Source organism: Schistocerca serialis, chromosome 8, assembly GCF_023864345.2.
Source record: "Schistocerca serialis cubense isolate TAMUIC-IGC-003099 chromosome 8, iqSchSeri2.2, whole genome shotgun sequence".
Classification (NCBI taxonomy): domain Eukaryota; kingdom Metazoa; phylum Arthropoda; class Insecta; order Orthoptera; family Acrididae; genus Schistocerca; species Schistocerca serialis.
The window spans coordinates 139234525-139255938 of NC_064645.1; the positions used below are offsets into that span (position 1 = coordinate 139234525).

The following is a 21414-nucleotide window of genomic DNA, read 5'->3' on the forward strand; positions in this document are numbered from 1 at the left end:
GAACACCGAGATACAAGTCACTTACAAATAAACGAAAGCGGGAGTGCAGGGGCGCTAAGGCGAAATAGCTGAATGAAAAATGTGAACAAACTGAAAAAGAAATGATTATCTGAAAGACTGACTCAAGCTGTACAAAAGTCAAAACAACTTCCTTGATATTAAAACATGACCAGTAACAATAAGAGTGCAATGGGCATTCCAGTGTTAAATGCAGAGGAGCGAGCGGATAGGTGGAAAAAGTACATTCAAGGCCTCTATGAGGGGAAGATTTGTCTGGTACGATAGAAGAAGAAACAGTAGCCAATATAGAAGAGATAAGGGATCCAGTACTACAATGAGAATTTAAAAGAGCTTTGGAAGACTTAAGATCAAATAAATCAGAAAGGTTAGATAATATTCCACCAGAATTTCTAAAGTCATTGAGAAAAGTGGCAACAAAACGACTATTCACGTTGATGTGTAGAATGTATGAATCTGGCGATATACCAATTGATTTACGGAAGAACATCCTCCACACAATTCCGAAGATAGCAAGAGCCTGCAAGTGCGAGAATTATTGAACAAACTGCTTAACACCTCGTGGATTCAAGTTGCTGACAAGAATAATATACAGAAAAATGGAAAGAAAAAACAAGGATGTGTTAGACGACGATCAGTTTGGTTTTAGGAAAGGTAAGGTCAACAAAGAGGTAGTTCAAACGCTGCGGTTGATAATGGAAGCAAGACAAAAGAAAAGTCAGGATAAGTTCATAGGATTTTTCGATCTGGAAAGAGCGTTCGAAAGTATCAAATGGGCAAGATGTTCGAAATTCAGAGGAAAATAGAGATAAGATATTGGGAGGTGCGGGTAACATACAACACGTACTACAGCCAAGAAGGAATAGTAAGAGTGGAAGACCAAGAACGAAACGCTCGGTTTATAAAGGGTGAAATGCAGCGATGTAGTCTTCCGCCACTACTTTTCAATCTACACATCGAAGAAGCAATGATGGGAATCAAAGAAAGGTTCAAGAGCGGAACTGAAATTGAAGGTGAAAGGATGTCAGTGATAAGATTCGCTGATGACAGTGCTGTCCTGAGTGAAAGTGAATAAGAATTCCGTGATCCGGTGAACGAAATGAACAGTGTAATGAGATAGTACGTGGAGTGAGAGTAAATTTAAGGCAGACAAAAGGAATGAGAAATAGTGGAAATGAGAACAGCGGGAAACTTAACGTCGGTATTGATGATTACGAAGTTGACGCAGTTAACGGATCTGTTATCTAGCCTAGCAAAATAACCCATAACGAACAGAGGAAGAAGTACATCAAAAACAGACTAACACGGGCAAAAAGGGCATTCCCCGCCAAGAAAGTCCACTTAATTTGAGGAAGAAATTTCTGAAAATGTACGTTTAGAGTACAGCATTGTACAGTAGTGAAACATGGAGTGTGTGAAAACCGGAACAGAAGAGAAACCAGGCATTTCAGATGTGGTGCTACAGACCAATGTTGAAAATTAGATGGGCTGATAAGGTGAGGAATGTGGAGATTCTCTACAGAGCCGGGGAGGAAGCCGGCCGCGGTGGCCGTGCGGCTTTAGGCGCTGCAGTCTGGAACCGCGGGACTGCTACGGTCGCAGGTTCGAATCCTGCCTCGGGCATGGATGTGTGTGATGTCCTTAGGTTAGTTGGGTTTAAGTAGTTCTATGTTCTAGGGGACTGATGACCTAAGATGTTAAGTCCCATAGTGCTCAGAGCCATTTGAACCGGGGAGGAAAGGAATATATGGAAACACTGACAAGAAGAAGGGAGAGGATGATAGGACATCTTTTGAGACATCAGGGAATAACTCCCGTGGTACTAGAGGAAACTGTAGAGGTTTAAAACTATAGAGGAAGATAGAAACTGGAATACATCCAGCAAGTAATTGAGGTCGTAGGTTGCAAGTGCAATTAGTAAAATAAAATAAAATAAATATAAAAAATGAAAATGGAGACAGTTATTTGACGTTAACAGTTGGCCAAAGTAAAACTGTGGGTTGAGAGCTAATTCTTTTCCATGCCCCTGTCAAATTTTCTCTTTTCTTCTTCTTCTTCTTTTTCTTGTGGCTTTGTCGTATATCAAAACGGGGTGGCATGACTACCGTTGAATTTGTCATCGTTAGTTTGAAGGCGCGGCTGTAAACCCCTCCTGTTGCCACCCCGTTACCCCTTGGTAACTGTCTGTGAGTAGTGTAATCCATGGGAAAGAGTAAAATGTTTTGTAAATGTTTTTGAACCCTGTAACAGATGTGACTTGGGTACCAGCCCAGAATTCACCTATATGGATGTGGGAAACAGCTAGGCTAGCTGGCAGATCTGCCCTCGTCTTTCATCTACATGTAAACCTACACACGTACTATGCAAGTCACTGTACAGTATGTCTTACCACGTCGCCCAACATTTTCCTCGTGACATCTATCACATTCACGCGTTTTCTGCGGGAAACCGTGACGAAATCTGATGGTATTTCTCGGATCTTCTTTAAATCTTCTCTTAATACCATCTGGTAAAGTGTCCAGGATGGCGAACAGTAATCGACATTTGGCCGATTTATCTGTTGCGTGAGACCACTAGAGAAGCAGGTGGTCTAATCATGCATTACCCTCTTCCTACAATAGCATCTAAAATACGTTGACATCTAACTCTCTAATGGCTCCACACATATCTCTGTCCACATTAGAACCACTAGCCACTAACAGTAACAACATTTCAACAGCTGCCATCCCTTCCACATCCAAAAATCCTTCCCGTACAACCTGGCCACCAACAAATGATGTATCCACAGTAATGAGAACTCTGTTGCCTAATATGCTGTAGGCCTCACAAGGGCCTTCACAAATGGCCACAGCGCCAACCTGTTGCCATGGGTATCACATCCCTGTAGCAGACCGAGAAGCATTCCTGCCCAATCCAGTCACCCAACACTTCCTACTCCAGTCTTACCACAGGCTTATGCTACTCCATCAGAGCCTGGTTCAGATGTGAAAGCAACCATGTCATATACCAACTCTGCTGCAAACACTGCACAGCCTTTTATGCTGCTATGGCTACCAACCAGCTGTCCTCCATGATAAATGGCCACCACCAAACTGTTGTCAAGAACAAAGTTGACCACCCAGTGGCACAAGATGCAGCTGAATGCAACACACTCAATTTCAATTGCTACTTTACAATTCAGGCCACCTGGAAATTTCTCCCCAACAGCTTCTCTGAACTATATAGGTGGGAGTGATCTTTGCAACACATCCTCCACCCCCCACAATCGCCCTGGCCTCAGTATCAGGTAAACAAGAGACCCTGCATCCTACACACAACAGTTTCCCCCTACCTTCATACTGTCATACCATCCAAATTCATGTCTCCACATCACCTCCAGTATGTGCCATTTACAACCAGCTGTTAGAATCGTGCCAACCCATGTACCTTTCAACTTCCCCTCTCGCATTCCTAACCACAACCTGGCCTCCTCCCTCCAAACAGCAAGCTGCCCACCTCCATTCCCTCTCCCTTCCTCCCGACTCCTTCTCCTCGATCCACCTCACCAAACACTACCCCCATCACAACCAGTCCACCTGCTGCAAAGGAGCATTGGCAGTATCAGTCCAGCGGCACCATGTAGGGGCATAGGCGTGTGTCTGTATGTGAGTATGCATGTATTTTATTTTGCTGTAGCTCGTCAAAGGGTAAAATCCGAATGGAACGTTTTCTTTCTCTTGTGTGTGCCTATCGACAAGTCAACACTTCTGCTTTTCCATCAGTGTTCTCCTTTAATCAAAAATGGTTCAAATGGCTCTGAGCACTATGGGACTTAACATCTGAGATCATCAGTCCCCTAGAATTTAGAACTACTTAAACCTAACTAACCTAAGGACACCACGCACATCCATGCTCGAGGCAGGATTCGAACCTGCGACCGTAGCGGTCGCGCGGCTCCAGACTGTAGCGCCTAGAACCGCTCGGCCACACCGGCCGGACTCTCCTTTAATCCCAAAGTATTTACATAAGTAATGTTTTAAAAGAAATATGTATCTTCTGTGATGCAAACACCACTGACGATGAGCAACACTTGAAATTAGCCAGTAATTCGAACTACTACCACCTAAGATCTTATGTAAAAAAATTAATTATTAATATGACACAGTTAGAATTTCTGCAAGCTGCAAAGCACTTGTACAAGATTTTCTCATTCTGTATAGGAGTTAAATTTTACAAAACATTTATTCGGCCACTGGGAGGCGAAAATTTTTTCTGTAGATTATAGGGTAACTTTGTGACAGCACACATATCTGTGGAAACGAGTATCAAAACCGGATTGTAGAAAACAAATCTCATTATTGAAATCAGGCCTGTGAATGGTTTATGAGAAAAGAAAAGATCTGTTTTGTATTACAACTTTGTTTCTAAATATGGCGTATAGTTTTTCAGAATATTGTATTAAATATGCCATGGTTTTTCTTCCTCATACCACTGAACTCGTACGTAAGTGTGTAACAGTTTGAATAAATTATCTTGCTTGTAGGATATCGTGTTGAATGTAAGAGTTGTGGCATGGTTTTTACGCACACTGTTGCACTGAACAGATAAGTAAATATGTGGGTAATGGTTTTGTTTAATTACCATGTTTAATGAAGTTAAGTACCTTCTTTTGTATTGGGCCCATAATTATTTGGATTTTAAGGAAAGTAGAAAGGTAAATGTCATCAAATTGGATAACTTTATGGCAAATTCTTTTCTGTGTACTGACAAAACAAAACTCATAAAATGGTTCAAATGGCTCTGAGCACTATGGAACTTAACATCTGAGGTCATCAGTCCCCTAGAATTTAAAACTACTTGAACGTAACTAACCTAAGGACATCACACACAACCATGCACGAGGAAGGATTCGAACCTGCGACCGTATCAGTCGCGCGGTTCCGGAACTGAAGCGCCTAGAACCCCTCGTCCACAACGGTCGGCCAAAACACATACAACTGAGCATATTTATAATAATGTTATTAGTGTATATCTTAAAGAAAAAGCAGTAGCATGGGGATAACTACTTGTGCAGGTTATTTTAGCCTATGTGAACACCATATGTCCACGAGTTGTAACTGACACCACCCTCCAGCAAGAAGCCTGAGGTGTGGGAGCAAATGTGTCGTGGGTGAATGCATTCCGCAACTGGCAGCTCACCAGATGTACGCAATAAATGTATACGCCCACCAGTCGCATACTGACATAGCCTACTTTCATCAACGAAGACAACAGAGCGCCATTCCATTCTCCAGTCGACGTTTTCAAGACACCAATGTAACTGTGCTTTCTGATGTCGTGGTGTCAATGGTAGCTTGGCCAGAGGCACACGTGATTTTAGTGCAGCTGCAAGAGGGAGGTTTCCAAACGTCGCTGGTGACGCAGCAGGAGCAACATGTGCCCGGTTTTCGTCCTCGGATGATGTTCTGTCGACCACCGCTGCTCGCAAAATGCGCATAACGTGAATCGCATTTTTACTACGTGGATGTCCCGAACATGGTCTTTAGGAGTGGGAGTGTTCTACAGATCACTGCTGAAAGCAACGACGCGCGACTGATATACTGCGCCCAATGTGTGCAGCAATCCGTTGAGACGTCCAACCAGCTTACCACAGGAGCACAAAGCTAGCTCTTTCAAATGACATAAGGGGGGCAGGACATCAAGAATTTAAAAAAAAAATCGATTTTTCGAAAATATGACTTCCTGAATAGTTTTATGTATAAAAATATATATTTGCGAGATTATAAGGCACGTTCTTTGGTCTTAAGTGTACCAAGACGCAGCGCCAAAACCCTTTGCACAGCTTTCTTCTGTCATACGTAAGTGCATTTCGCTTTGCTCGAGGTTCAAAATTGTGCTCCATATGGAGATGAGACTATTGTGCAGAAGTTAGAATGTCTGGGAGATGCAAAGAAAAGACTTGTCACTAGGCTTAGAAGGCTGAGACAAGATATGTCAGGAAAAAAATTATCTGTTGGGAAGGGAATAAAAGGGTTAGGGCAACTGACGGACGCAGAATTGACAAGCTACAGACACTTAATGGCTTGGCAATAAGGAAGAAGGGGGACCTGCAAAATATGAAGCAAGCAGTTGGGACCCTACTTCCACAAAATGTCCACAGACAATAACCCTATCCACAACTTGTGTCCAAAAGGAAGTGAACCGTGGTGTGGCTACCAAAGGTCAATTGCTGGCGGTGAAGAATATCATCACAGGAATTCTGTACCAACTGCTGTAATGGAAGCCATCAGACCTATATTCAGAGAGCTTGCAAATGAAAACCTATCGAAGAAATGTCTTCATGGCGGCACCCAAAACCCAAATGAAATTTTTAACCAATGTGTATGGGAAAGATTGCCAAAAATCATTTTTGTAGGAAGAAATGCACTTGCTATTGGTGTTTACGATGCAGTCTCATGTTTTAATGATTGTGTGCAAACCAGGAAATATGTTTTAGAGAAAATGGAAATTAATCCCGGAGTGAACTGCAACAGAGCTTTGAATGCGATAGACGGATAGCGCGTAATTAAAGCAGATAAATCATTTTTGGAGGTGATAAAATCAAGAAGAGTGCATCATAGGAATGTGAATAGGAAGAAAACTGATTTATAAAATGAAAAAGAACTAGCTTATGGTTCTTGACAGTTCTAAAAGAATGCCAAATTCAAGCAGAAACTTTAACGGCCGTTCTCCACAAAACACAAATTTCTATGCTTACGTACATGTAACATCGAAAATAAATATCGTATTGTTTTTAAACTGGTATGCTTATTAAACACAGACTCCTTAATGCAAAACTCTAGAATTTTCCAAATCTATTAAAAACTACGGTAAAAATTGAGTTAATTACCTGTAAAATTTAAATTTTTTCTAAACATGAAGTTTAAAATTTAACAGCTCATTCATTTTTTCATAATCTCAATAAATTCTACAGTTTCATACACCTGTAAATATGGTTGTATGCTCTGCAAAATTTATCAAAGTATCTCTCTTACTTATGAAGAAGAGTGTTCCTATAGCAACAAATACAGCCAATAGTAAGTGAAAAAATGATGAAATTTCACACGTAAAAAAATCAGTTTGTTATGTTTTTGAACTTCCACTTCTATTATTGTGAATCCTGAGACCTTCCTGGTCATGCTGACGAAGTTTTATGCATTTATTTATAAAAGTATAAACAGTGGAAATTAAAATGTCTTGTGGTGTCTCTCCTGCTCCAACTCGGCCGGTTTGACGTCGTACCCGCTTAAGTTGTTACAAACGGTTACGTACCCGTCGGAGTGGCATCGTTATACACTAGACTGAATGCTGCAGACACTGTTCGCCTCTAAGCTCATCACAGTTACTGCCTGCAGAGTCGAAACAGCAGGTGCACAGACAGGCCTCTTGAGGATCATCTGATCGCCGATGACTGCGACAAACAAATCGCTAACATTACAACCCCTCAGTATTCACATACTATGCCACTCGACAGAGTCCTTGAGTGCATTACATTTTCTTTACGGCAGTGTATGGCTTTATTTACAACACCGTTTCGGCTACTACCATCGCCAGATCAAAACCTAGAAATAGTAAACCGCTCAGTAACAAAGTAAATAAAAATTACTCCACTTTAATCACAAAAAAGAAATAACTGATAATACGGACACGTTCTTAGACATTTAAGGAATAGTTAATTTGGTTACGGAGGGGATTTTGTGTGTGTATGAGGAGGAGGGGGGGGGGGGGGGTTGAGAGTCGGGTAAAATTAGAGATGGTTCAAATGGCTCTGAGCACTATGGGACTTAACATCTGAGGTCATCAGTCCCCTAGAACTTAGAACTACTTAAACCTAACTAACCTACGGACATCACACACATCCATGCCCGAGGCAGGATTCGAACCTGCGACAGTAGCGGTCGCGTGGTTCCAGACTGATAAAATTGGAGAGGGGAGCCAAAGTTTGACTACACGATGTGAGTTCGAATGGGTATAAGTTGGAGCTGTTATGGACAGTCACGCAAGATAAATAAAGAAGAAGAGCTGAATCAAATAAGTGTTCGTACTGAAGTGAAGAACAGCAACGTTATGTGAATTTGGCAATTATCTGCATTATGAAGTGCTTTTGGTACTTGCTATTGTCGTGTTATTACGATATCGTTTTATCGTGACATAGTAACGTTTATTCCCAGTAGTAACATTTCATAACTGGCACGAGCGTGTAAGGATTGTAGAGGGGCACGCGAATGGTCGGCTTCGGTTATTGGACAGAATTTTAGGTAATTTTGGAAATTGGTGGTAAGTTCTATGGAACCAAACTGCTGAGGTCATCGGTCCCTAAGCTTACACACTACTTAAACTAACTTACGCTAAGGACAATACACACACCCATGCCCGAGTGAGGACTCGAACCTCCGACGGGGGTGCTGTGCGAACTGTGACAAGGCGCCCCAGACCGCGCGGCTGGGAAAGTTTGGTTCACCTGCAAAGGAGACCGAATGTAGCACACTAGTGCGACATATTCTTGAGTACTGGTAGAGTGTTTGGGATCCTCACCATCTCGGACTAAAGGTAGACTTTGAAGCAACACAGCAACAGGCTGCTATATTTCTTACCGGTGGGTTCGAAAAACGCGCAAGTGATACGGAGATGCTTCGGAGACTCAAATGGGGATCCCTGGAGGAAAGGCAACGTTCTTTCCGAGAAACACTGCTGAGAAAATTTAGAGAAGCGGCATTTGAAGCTGACTCCACAACGATTCTGCTGCCCTCGACGTATATTTAGCTTAAGGACACGAAGGTAAGATACGAGATATCAGGGCTCATACAGAGGCATATAGAAAGTCAATCTTCTCTTTCACTATTTGCCAGAGTAACAGGAAGGGAAACGACTAATAGTGGTACACGGTAATCTCCGCCATGCGACATACCGTGGTTTGGAGAGTGTGTATTTAGATGCAAAAGTAGATTACAAGAAGTATGTGATGAACCAAGGTGCTCAATGAGCCAGTGGAATGCTAGAAACTTCGACAGATGATACGAAAGTTCACAAAAGTTTCAGATTTAAACAAATCACAGTACTGAGAGAATTAACTTGCCTGAGACTGCAAGCAAATGATCTTAACTATTGTTTTAACATGATCAGTTTACGGGATTTCAGCCTCATCTTCATATGTACCTGTCCACAGTAAGGAATTACAATAAGCCTGTGCATACATAAAACAACTGCGTTACTTACTTATTATGTGTTAGAGACTTTCTTTATCCCTTCCGTTCTTGAAATTGATTAGTTACTTCATGTCCAAGTCAGAGGTGTACAAAATATTAAAGTTCGATATACTCATACGTAAGAAATATTTATACACTCCTGGAAATGGAAAAAAGAACACATTGACACCGGTGTGTCAGACCCACCATACTTGCTCCGGACACTGCGAGAGGGCTGTACAAGCAATGATCACACGCACGGCACAGCGGACACACCAGGAACCGCGGTGTTGGCCGTCGAATGGCGCTAGCTGCGCAGCATTTGTGCACCGCCGCCGTCAGTGTCAGCCTGTTTGCCGTGGCATACGGAGCTCCATCGCAGTCTTTAACACTGGTAGCATGCCGCGACAGCGTGGACGTGAACCGTATGTGCAGTTGACGGACTTTGAGCGAGGGCGTATAGTGGGCATGCGGGAGGCCGGGTGGACGTACCGCCGAATTGCTCAACACGTGGGGCGTGAGGTCTCCACAGTACATCGATGTTGTCGCCAGTGGTCGGCGGAAGGTGCCCGTGCCCGTCGACCTAGGACCGGACCGCAGCGACGCACGGATGCACGCCAAGACCGTAGGATCCTACGCAGTGCCGTAGGGGACCGCACCGCCACTTCCCAGCAAATTAGGGACACTGTTGCTCCTGGGGTATCGGCGAGGACCATTCGCAACCGTCTCCATGAAGCTGGGCTACGGTCCCGCACACCGTTAGGCCGTCTTCCACTCACGCCCCAACATCGTGCAGCCCGCCTCCAGTGGTGTCGCGACAGGCGTGAATGGAGGGACGAATGGAGACGTGTCGTCTTCAGCGATGAGAGTCGCTTTTGCCTTGGTGCCAATGATGGTCGTATGCGTGTTTGGCGCCGTGCAGGTGAGCGCCACAATCAGGACTGCATACGACCGAGGCACACAGGGCCAACACCCAGCATCATGGTGTGGGGAGCGATCTCCTACACTGGCCGTACACCACTGGTGATCGTCGAGGGGACACTGAATGGTGCACGGTACATCCAAACCGTCATCGAACCCATCGTTCTACCATTCCTAGACCGGCAAGGGAACTTGCTGTTCCAACACTACAATGCACGTCCGCATGTACCCCGTGCCACCCAACGTGCTCTAGAAGGTGTAAGTCAACTACCCTGGCCAGCAAGATCTCCGGATCTGTCCCCCATTGAGCATGTTTGGGACTGGATGGAGCGTCGTCTCACGCGGTCTGCACGTCCAGCACGAACGCTGGTCCAACTAAGGCGCCAGGTGGAAATGGCATGGCAAGCCGTTCCACAGGACTACATCCAGCATCTCTACGATCGTCTCCATGGGAGAATAGCAGCCTGCATTGCTGCGAAAGGTGGATATACACTGTACTAGTGCCGACATTGTGCATGCTCTGTTGCCTGTGTCTATGTGCCTGTGGTTCTGTCAGTGTGATCATGTGATGTATCTGACCCCAGGAATGTGTCAATAAAGTTTCCCCTTCCTGGGACAATGAATTCATGGTGTTCTTATTTCAATTTCCAGGAGTGTACAATGGTACTGTCCAGTTTACGCATGTTGAGTATCATCTAAAACTGTCAGAAACTACTTGATGTCTTAAATTAACGAACGTATAGAATGACAGCGTGTGTATCGCACTCCAGTGTCGTTGCGAATTTCTGCGACAGAAAAATGTCAAAACATTTTGATTAAAGAAGGTAACATCTTATTCTAAAAGGCACAGTTTTTAACACATAGCCAATAAATTTTATTTAATAAAATTGCAGCCAAACAGCAATATACAGTTACTTTGCTTTACACTTCCCATTTACATTTACATTTCTGCATATTCATTTATAGATTTCACTCCTTTACTGCACATTTCTACGTGATATCATTCACAGTCTTCGTTACACGTTGCACACACACATGTTGTGGTTGGGTCGTGATAAGTTTTTATTTTGCAAATTAGATGATGAAAGCCGTGAATATGGTTCAAATGGCTCCGAGCACTATGGGACTTAACTTCTGAGGTCATCAGTCCCCTAGAACTTAGAACTACTTAATCCTAACTAACCTAAGGACATCACACGCATCCATGCCGGAGACAGGATTCGAACCTGCTACCGTAGCGGAAAGCCGTGAATAGATAATCTAGTTACGACATGTCGCAGGTCGAAGTTTGGTGCTGACCATGGTTCAAATGGCTCTGAGCACAATGGAACTTAACATCTGTGGTCATCAGTCCCCTAGAACATAGAACTACTTAAACCTAACTAACCTAAGGACACCACGCACATCCATGCCCGAGGCAGGATACGAAACTGCGCCCGTAGCGGTCACGTGGTTCCAGACTGAAGCGCCTAGAACCGCACGACTTTACCGGCCGGCCTGCTGTCCATGAGCGGCTGGTCATTGCTTCGGTGCCATAGAACTCCGCCCATACTTTTTCTCACTTATCCTCCGTGATCTTCAGTTGATTTCCGGAAGCCTTGTAGCCAATCAGTAATCAAATTTAGATCAAATTCTTGTCGTGTCATCTGTTGGATCGAACTGTCATCTGCACACAATGTTTCCGCGATCCCCCTGGTCGCCATCATCAGGTGCGAAAAGCTAACCTGCTCACGCCGATAACTAATTCAAACAGTGACCGACGGTACCTTTACATGAAGCGACAAAATGAAAGCGAATGCGCAATGGCTTAATCATTGCTGCTGCCAAATAGTGCAAGAAAAGTTGCAGCGCCTCCAGTGGCGAATACTGTCGAAAAGTGATATATCGTTAAAGATTATTACTCATAGCCAGCCGATTGAGATGCCGTTGTTTCTTCATATCTTAGCTTTTCTCAGCTGGAGCTGGCGGCCAGGTGAACCACGGATTGAGATGCCGTTGTTTCTTCATTGTTGTTGTTGTGGTCTTCAGTCCTGAGACTGGTTTGATGCAGCTCTCCATGCTACTCTAACCTGTACAAGCTTCTTCATCTCCCAGTACCTACTGCAACCTACATCCTTTTCAATCTGCTTAGTGTATTCAACTCTTGGTCTCCCTCTACGATTTTTATCCTCCACGCTGCCCTCCAATACTAAATTGGTGATCCTTGATGCTTCAGAACATGTCCTACCAACCGATTCCTTCTTCTAGTCAAATTGTGCCACAAACTTCTCTTCTCCCCAATCCTATTCAATACCTCCTCATTAGTTATACGATCCACCCATCTAATCTTCAGCATTCTCCTGTAGCACCACATTTCGAAAGCTTCTATTCTCTTCTTGTCCAAACTAGTTATCGTCCATGTTTCACTTCCATACATGACTACACTCCATACAAATACTTTCAGAAACGACTTCCTAACACTGAAATCTATACTAGATGTAAACAAATTTCTCTTCTTCAGAAACGCTTTCCTTGCCATTGCCAGTCTACATTTTATATCCTCTCTACTTCGACCATCGTCAGTTATTTTGCTCCCCCAATAGCAAAATACCTTTACTACTTTAAGTGTCTCATTTTCTAATCTGATACCCTCAGCATCACCCGACTTAATTCGACTACATTCCATTATCTTCGTTTTGCTTTTGTTAATGTTCATCTTATACACTCCTTTCAAGACACTATCCATTCCGTTCAACTGCTCTTCTAAGTCCTTTGCTGTCTTGACAGAATTACAATGTGATCGGAGAACCTCAAAGTTTTTATTTCTTCTCCATGGATTCTAATACCTACTCCGAATTTTTCTTTTGTTTCTTTCAATGCTTGCTCAATATACAGACTGAATAACATCGGGGAGAGGCTACAACCCTGTCGTACTCCCTTCCAAACCACTGCTTCCCTTTCATACCCCTGGACTCTTATTACTGCCATCTGGTTTCTGTACAAATTGTAAATAGCCTTTCGCTTCCTGTATTTTACCCCTGCCACCTTCAGAATTTGAAAGAGAGTATTCCAGTCAACATTGCCAAAAGCTTTCTCTAAGTCTACAAATGCTATAAATGTAATTGTGCCTTTCCTTAATCTAGCTTCTAAGATAAGTCGTAGGGTCAGTATTGCCTCACGTTTTCCTATATTTCTACGGAATCCAAACTGATCTTCCCCGAGGTTGGCTTCTACCAGTTTTTCCATTCGTCTGTAACGAATTCGCATTAGTATTTTGCATCCATGACTTATTAAACTGATTGTTGGGTAATTTTCACATCTGTCAGCACCTGCATTCTTTGGGATTGGAATTATTATATTCTTCTTGAAGTCTGAGGGTATTTCGCATGTCTCATACATCTTGCTCACCAGATGGTAGCGTTTTGGCAGGACAGGCTCTTCCAAGGCCGTCAGTAGTTCTAAGGGAATGTTGTCTACTCCCGGGACCTTGTTTCGACTCAGGTCTTTCAGTGCTCTGTCAAACTCTTCTTCATATCTTAGCTTTTCTCAGCTGGAGATGGCGGCCATGTGAACCACGGAAAGATTGTGCGCAGGTGACAGTTTGATCCGACTGAAGCTCCGACAAGAACCTGATCTGTTAATACGCCGGGAGAGTCTACATAGCCACAAGCAGTAATGAAATTGTATTACGTGTGTAGTGGGTTGTTATATTTGTGGAATGTGAACTGGTTCATGTGAAGATGAGGCTAGAGGTCTCGTAATAGATCTTGTTAAAAAAATTAAAGATAATTTAACAACAGTCGGAGGCTAACTCATTCTTACTCTCAGTTTATCACACGATTGCGTTCTCGCTGTTCTGTCAATAACGGAAATTTTAAATATAAGTTACAGGATATTTCAACAACTTACCGATATAGCTTTTCCGAAATCAGTGAATAGATCAACCACCTCATCCTGTCCACGCCTATCTGGGAAGATGCTTTCCAGGTCGATGTCGTAAATAGTGGCGAACACTGCGCGTACGGTACTCAGCACGAGTGGATGGTATACGTCCACCTCTTCTCCTTTCCTTTCTGCCAGCCGCTCGCCCAACAAGTATGCAATGTGGTTGAATTTCCCCATGAATTTCTCCAGCTCCTGTGGAGAGAGATAGCCAGCGTCAGAGATTCTAATGGAATACTGCTTTCAGGCGATTCATAGACAGTTAGAAACCAGCGGTAAAATGCTCCTATCGGAGCACAAAAAAATGCGAATATGTTCCTGTTTATTTAAAAGATTCTGACTGAAAAATGGAACACCAGATGCCTCATTCTACCTTCCTCAGCACCTTTAAAAATTTTCCCAAAAATTTCGACGTGCGAACATTTTCTCGCTTTTTTTTAACATGAAACTCACTTCAAACTCCGACAAGCTCCCCTAATTGTAACAAACTCACACACGTTAGTTCATCGCTTTTAAGTCGCTCATACACATCTACTCCCAGGTCCTCTATTTCACTCACTCAATCACTCCAAGTCATTGTCATTATCTCTATGTGCTTTCTCTGTCATTGTCTCCTGTGTCACACCCACAATTCCGTTCGTTCTGTCCTGCTACTGCAGTCTGCTCTCACTGTCAGTCTCGTTCTTGCTCTCTCTTACTTCTAAATCTCTTCCTTCCTCCCTACTACCGCTATCTCTTTTCACTAGCAATCTCTCCCTCTTCCTCGTTGTCATTGTCATATACTCTGTCTCTCATTATCGTTGGCTCTCACCCTCTTCCACCTTCTGTTATTCTTTATTACTGTCCCTCTCCCCCCCCCCCCCCCCAGCTCCCCACTAGCACTGTCAGCTTTACTGTTTTCCTTGCACTGTTCTGTAGGTGTATCAACAATGTTACACTGTCACTGTGTTCCTCTCTTTCCCTCGCGCTACTGTTGTCTTCTTCCCTCTTTCTGTAATATAGCCGCATTCCATTATTTCCAATATTTATTACTTCTCCATTTCTTTTGCCACTGCCACTGTCTTCTTATCTCTCAGCATAAAAAAGCATAAATATGTTTGCATGCCAAATTTTTTGGAGAAGGTTTTAAAAGTCCTGAGGAAGGTAGAAAGAGGTGAAAAGAAATGTATTGGTCAGTAACATTTAGACAGTTTACCTATGTGAAACTGATATAACGCAAAACTAATTTTAACATCTCAGATCGGATTTTACGTAAAAAAAAGTATGTGCTTCAGGACTACAAACATGAGGTTAGCAGATGATAATGGAGACACTTTACAGCATACTACTTCGTGCTACGTTACTTTATAAGCTACGTTTTCGACTCACACCGGATTATAAGCGAGTATTTTACTTGTAAAATTAGGATAAATTTGAACCTCCGTGTCCCGGAAATCTGATATGAAGAAAATTTTCGAAGTTTGTAAGTGGCTGTTTATGTTTTTTTGTTGGTAACGCCACCTCTGTATGAAAATCACTGGCTGTGCTGTGTGCAGTCTGTGGCTGTTGTAATACTCGCCATTGTAGTGTTAGGCAGCTGGATGCGAACAGCGCGTAGTGTTGCGCAGTTGGAGGTGAGCCGCCAGCAGTGGTGGATGTGGAGAGAGATGGCTGAGTTTTGAAATATCATGAACTGCTATAGATATTATGACTATTAAGGTAATACATTGTTTGTTCTCTATTAAAATCTTTCATTTTGCTAACTATGCCTATCAGTAGTTAGAGCCTTCCGTAATTGGAATCTTTTATTTAGCTGGCAGTAGTGGCGTTCGCTGTATTGCAGTAGTTCGAGTAACGAAGATTTTTGTGATGTAACTGATTTGTGAAAGGTATAGGTTAATGTCAGTCAGGGCCATTCTTTTGTAGGGTTATTGAAAGTCAGATTGCGTTGCGCTAAAAAAAAAAAATATTGTGTGTCAGTTAAAACAAAGTCATGTATAAATTGTTCAAAGGGGACGTTTCATATGTCGACCCTTAGCCGAGGATACCTCACGGGAATCTTCTGATTTTTTCTTGTAGTTTGTGTAATTACTGTAGCTTTTGTTTATTGCTAGCGCGTAATTATAGAGAGCATCTCCTTTGTAGTTGCAGTCTTTCATTGCTGTACAGTAAAACAATTGTGGCATGCATGTAGATTTGCAGCAAGTATTTCGCAGCTGCGCTTGCAATTAACTAGATATTATTTTCAGTGCTATGTTAATGTGTTCCCCTATTTTTGCTCTTCAAATTGTGTTTTTCTGTGTTGTCGTGTGAAATATTGTGACAATAATGGCGTGTGAAAAACGTAACACTAAGCTCCAAAGTAAACTGAGAAACGACAGCGAAGACGAAAGCAGTGTGTTAGCGCCACTGTGTAATGAATTAACTAATGTTCAACATAGTAACTTGGTAATTGTGCATAGGGAAATGGAGCGGGCGGCAAACAATGGCGTAGGCAGTGAAACAATTAGTGAACAGGGAAGCATTATCGATCGATCGCTCGGCAGCAGCTCGCCTCAGGAATCCGAAATGACAGGACACAATTTTGCAAATACTGTAGATTCAGGATTTGCGTCCTCACCGTTTTCTCAAATAAGTCAAGACACATTTTCTGCTTGTCAAAATGTGAATGTTGCCGGTGCAAATGCACTGCCGAAAAGCGTAGAGGAACAGATTCCAGACACTAATGCGTTGTCATTACAGCTAATGCAACAAATGGAACAACACCAGAGACAAACACAGCAAAAGCTTCAAAAGTTAGACCTAATGGAACAAAATCTTCAAAAGTTAGACACAGTGGAACAAAATCTTAAAAAGTTAGACACAATGGAACAAAATCAGAGACAAACACAGCAACAGTTAGACACAATGGAACAATACCAGAGACAAACACAGCAACAGTTAGACGCAATGGAACAAAATCTTCACACCACACTTGAACAAACACATGAAGATTTAACTACTGAGTTACATAACATTGAATCGAAATGTCAAAAAGTCTGTAATGACGTAAAAACACAATTTTGTGAGCATTTCCAACCTATTTTTTCGCGGCATGAAAATGCATTACAGAATCATGAAGCAGCCATAAAAGAACTGCAAACTATTGTTCATGAAAATCATGAGAGCTTGCAAGCTAAAGTTGACTCAGTTGCATCTACCGATTCGGTTACGCAACTTGCAAAAACTCAAGAAAACTTAAAGGACACAGTAGACGCGATTTCAACACAAATGGACACTCTGAAACTTGGTTCAGAAAAACACACTGAGGAAATAAGTACACTATCGGAGAAAGTAGCCGAACTTTCGAATCAGTTCACTAACTTATCTGCAAAGGTAGATGATGATCTGAATGACACAAGACCTGTAGCCATCACTGACACAGAAGAGTATGAACAAATTAAGAAATTCAAACAAAATCAGAATCAAATTAATGTGCAATAAAAAAGAGAAATCCGGGAAGTACAAGATCAGTTGGCACAAGTAACACAAAAATTTCATATTTCAGAGGATACTCGCGCTCCAACACGGGAAGAGGGACTTAGAAATACGGAACACCCACAAAATAATAACACAGGACACTTCGGAAATTATGAAAGAAATTGGCAAGGTGCACCGAATTTTGAGATGGAACCGCCGACACGACGTAACAATGACCGATATGCTACTCGCCGACACGATGCTTTTGACTGTAAGCTGTTTATTAGTACACGTAAATTCAAAACATTTAAGAATTCTGCCAACGACATTCATCCACAAGCGTGGCTCCATCAATTCTCTCATTGTTTTCCTCCCAACTGGTCACTGGAGCACAGGTTAGAATTTATGTGTGGCTACTTAGAGAATGAACCAGCTGTAAGAATGCGATCGGTCATTCACGATTGTCACAGTGAAGGACAATTTTATCATGCCTTCCTCTCAGCATATTGGTCTCAAGCTACACAAGACCGAGTAAAACATAGCATCATAATGATGAAACATTTCGAACAATCTGAATTTTCCAGTCTTGTGAAATATTTTGAAGACATGTTGCACAAGAAGCAGTATCTGTCAAACCCATAGAGCCCCTCAGAACTCATCCGCATTTGCTTAATCAAACTGCCTGAATTACGACATATTATTTTGGCAGGACGTTGCAAAGACGATATTGAAGCTTTTCAGGGACTCTTACAAGAATTAGAAATTGACACAGACAGTCGCGGGATGCGAAAACAGGAAAACAATCAGTACAGGTCACATCCGTCACAATTCTGTGACGACAGAAACAATAACTGGACACGACAAGGATATTCTTACAACGTAAATCGTGACCAAAACAGACACCACACATATGACAACCGTTGGCAGAGTAAAAATAATTACAGAGAAAGATCGCATTTCCATAGTAATGACTATCACAGAGACTACCATAGAAACAGACAATATGGCAACCAGAACTATTATTATCAAGGGAGACAGAATAACTTCAGACGCAACAGTTCTGTGCGCAGTTACGATTCAGGGAGAAATTCTCCACCACATGACCGACAAACAAGAAACTATGTAAACTACCGACAAAACGACAGACCTAAATTCCATCAGAACTGGCGTGGCTCAAACAGGGCAGGGGCCTCTCGGCAAGGTGAATTTGTAGAAGTTAGGTCTCCTAAGCCCAATAACGACGCACGCCAACAAAGAGATAGCAGACAATGACTTGCACCGCAGGTAGCCGCGTGCACCGGCTGGCTCAGAGAAAAATAACATAGACGCTAACCTTAGGAAAAATTCTAGTATTATTTACCGATGTATACCGCATGATAACTGAGTTGATGTTGAAACTCTGAGTACTATGAAGAGTAAGAGATTGTACCACTTTTCAAATGTAAAACCGTTTATTGAAAGATAATCTGCTTTTTAACTTAGTCTTTACCATAAAATTTTTCACTTCACGCTACTAGTACGCTTTGTCACACTTAGAAACTGTTAACATGCAACAATGTTTTGAAGGTAACTATCCAGTCTAGAACCTAGGGAACATACACTCCTGGAAATGGAAAAAAGAACACATTGACACCGGTGTGTCAGACCCACCATACTTGCTCCGGACAATGCGAGAGGGCTGTACAAGCAATGATCACACGCACGGCACAGCGGACACACCAGGAACCGCGGTGTTGGCCGTCGAATGGCGCTAGCTGCGCAGCATTTGTGAACCGCCGCCGTCAGTGTCAGCCAGTTTGCCGTGGCATACGGAGCTCCATCGCAGTCTTTAACACTGGTAGCATGCCGCAACAGCGTGGACGTGAACCGTATGTGCAGTTGACGGACTTTGAGCGAGGGCATATAGTGGGCATGCGGGAGGCCGGGTGGACGTACCGCCGAATTGCTCAACACGTGGGGCGTGAAGTCTCCACAGTACATCGATGTTGTCGCCAGTGGTCGGCGGAAGGTGCACGTGCCCGTCGACCTGGGACCGGACCGCAGCGACGCACGGATGCACGCCAAGACCGTAGGATCCTACGCAGTGCCGTAGGGGACCGCACCGCCACTTCCCAGCAAATTAGGGACACTGTTGCTCCTGGGGTATCGGCGAGGACCATTCGCAACCGTCTCCATGAAGCTGGGCTACGGTCCCGCACACCGTTAGGCCATCTTCCGCTCACGCCCCAACATCGTGCAGCCCGCCTCCAGTGGTGTCGCGACAGGCGTGAATGGAGGGACGAATGGAGACGTGTCGTCTTCAGCGATGAGAGTCGCTTCTGCCTTGGTGCTAATGATGGTCGTATGAGTGTTTGGCGCCGTGCAGGTGAGCGCCACAATCAGGACTGCATACGACCGAGGCACACAGGGCCAACACCCGGCATCATGGTGTGGGGAGCGATCTCCTACACTGGCCGTACACCACTGGTGATCGTCGAGGGGACACTGAATAGTGCACGGTACATCCAAACCGCCATCGAACCCATCGTTCTACCATTCCTAGACCGGCAAGGGAACTTACTGTTCCAACAGGACAATGCACGTCCGCATGTATCCCGTGCCACCCAACGTGCTCTAGAAGGTGTAAGTCAACTACCCTGGCCAGCAAGATCTCCGGATCTGTCCCCCATTGAGCATGTTTGGGACTGGATGAAGCGTCGTCTCACGCGGTCTGCACGTCCAGCACGAACGCTGGTCCAACTGAGGCGCCAGGTGGAAATGGCATGGCAAGCCGTTCCACAGGACTACATCCAGCATCTCTACGATCGTCTCCATGGGAGAATAGCAGCCTGCATTGCTGCAAAAGGTGGATATACACTGTACTAGTGCCGACATTGTGCATGCTCTGTTGCCTGTGTCTATGTGCCTGTGGTTCTGTCAGTGTGATCATGTGATGTATCTGACCCCAGGAATGTGTCAATAAAGTTTCCTCTTCCTGGGACAATGAATTCACGGTGTTCTTATTTCAATTTCCAGGAGTGTATTTAGACAGTAATTACGAATACATTGTTATAGTGAACAGATGACACAATGTTATAGTGTGTGTACATTCCTGCTTGTTAGTTGCACGATTATGTAACGACTATAAGGCTTACATATTTAGAACATATACCGGTACTGCTAATGACATTGTAATGCAGCATTTTGGTTTACTTGAAACTACATTCTGGATTTAAAGTACTTTCTGTGAGATACCAGACGACAGTGGTTAGTTTATGTGACAACTACACGGTTTTATCACGACGCTACTAATGAGTGACAATTTACAATGTTGCTTTTTCAGTGTTTCTGTTTTATATCTGCACAGTTTTTCTGTGTTGTTCTGGAAAGTAAAACATGTTTTAGTAGTAACTTTTATGGTATAGCTACAAGGAGACAGCCTTTTCCGTAGGACAACAATACGTTACAGCACAGTACTTTCTTCATCACAGCAATAAGCGTAATAACTAAGATATCTATACGCAAAGCATTTCACTTTTGTGTATCATGAGGTAAGTACATTGACTTCTGCAGAACTTAGCTTTCGGAGGACGATAACTACGACATTTCCACAGAGATTATCTTACAACAAGACGCACAGTTTAGCGCTACAGTACACGTATTTGAGTGATTAATTTTGTACTTAAATCACATATTTTTAAAGATATTTGAAGTACAATGATACAAAGGTTTTCCGTGATACATTTCATTCCACTGCTGTAATCCGTAACACCTGAAGGTATAATTACATTAATCCTCAGGGGGGTACATGCTTACTTTGTGTACCATGTGTTTGGCAATTACAAGGAGCCCTAGCTAATATGGTATTTGCTTATACAACTTTACACATCGGTACCATATTTCTCTAACACATAAAGTACACAGCTATCTGATC

At 43.2% G+C, this 21414-nt stretch overlaps 1 protein-coding gene across 1 annotated transcript in view; it reads right to left on the bottom strand.

The window, feature by feature from the left end:
- LOC126416873 (cytochrome P450 4C1-like) overlaps positions 1–21414 on the bottom strand; it is a 150091-nt gene that overhangs the window by 65629 nt on the left and 63048 nt on the right. Inside the window, exon 3 of the mRNA XM_050084756.1 lies at positions 14031–14258. Coding sequence (XP_049940713.1) covers positions 14031–14258 — 228 coding nt within the window. The remainder of the gene's footprint in view (positions 1–14030; positions 14259–21414) is intronic.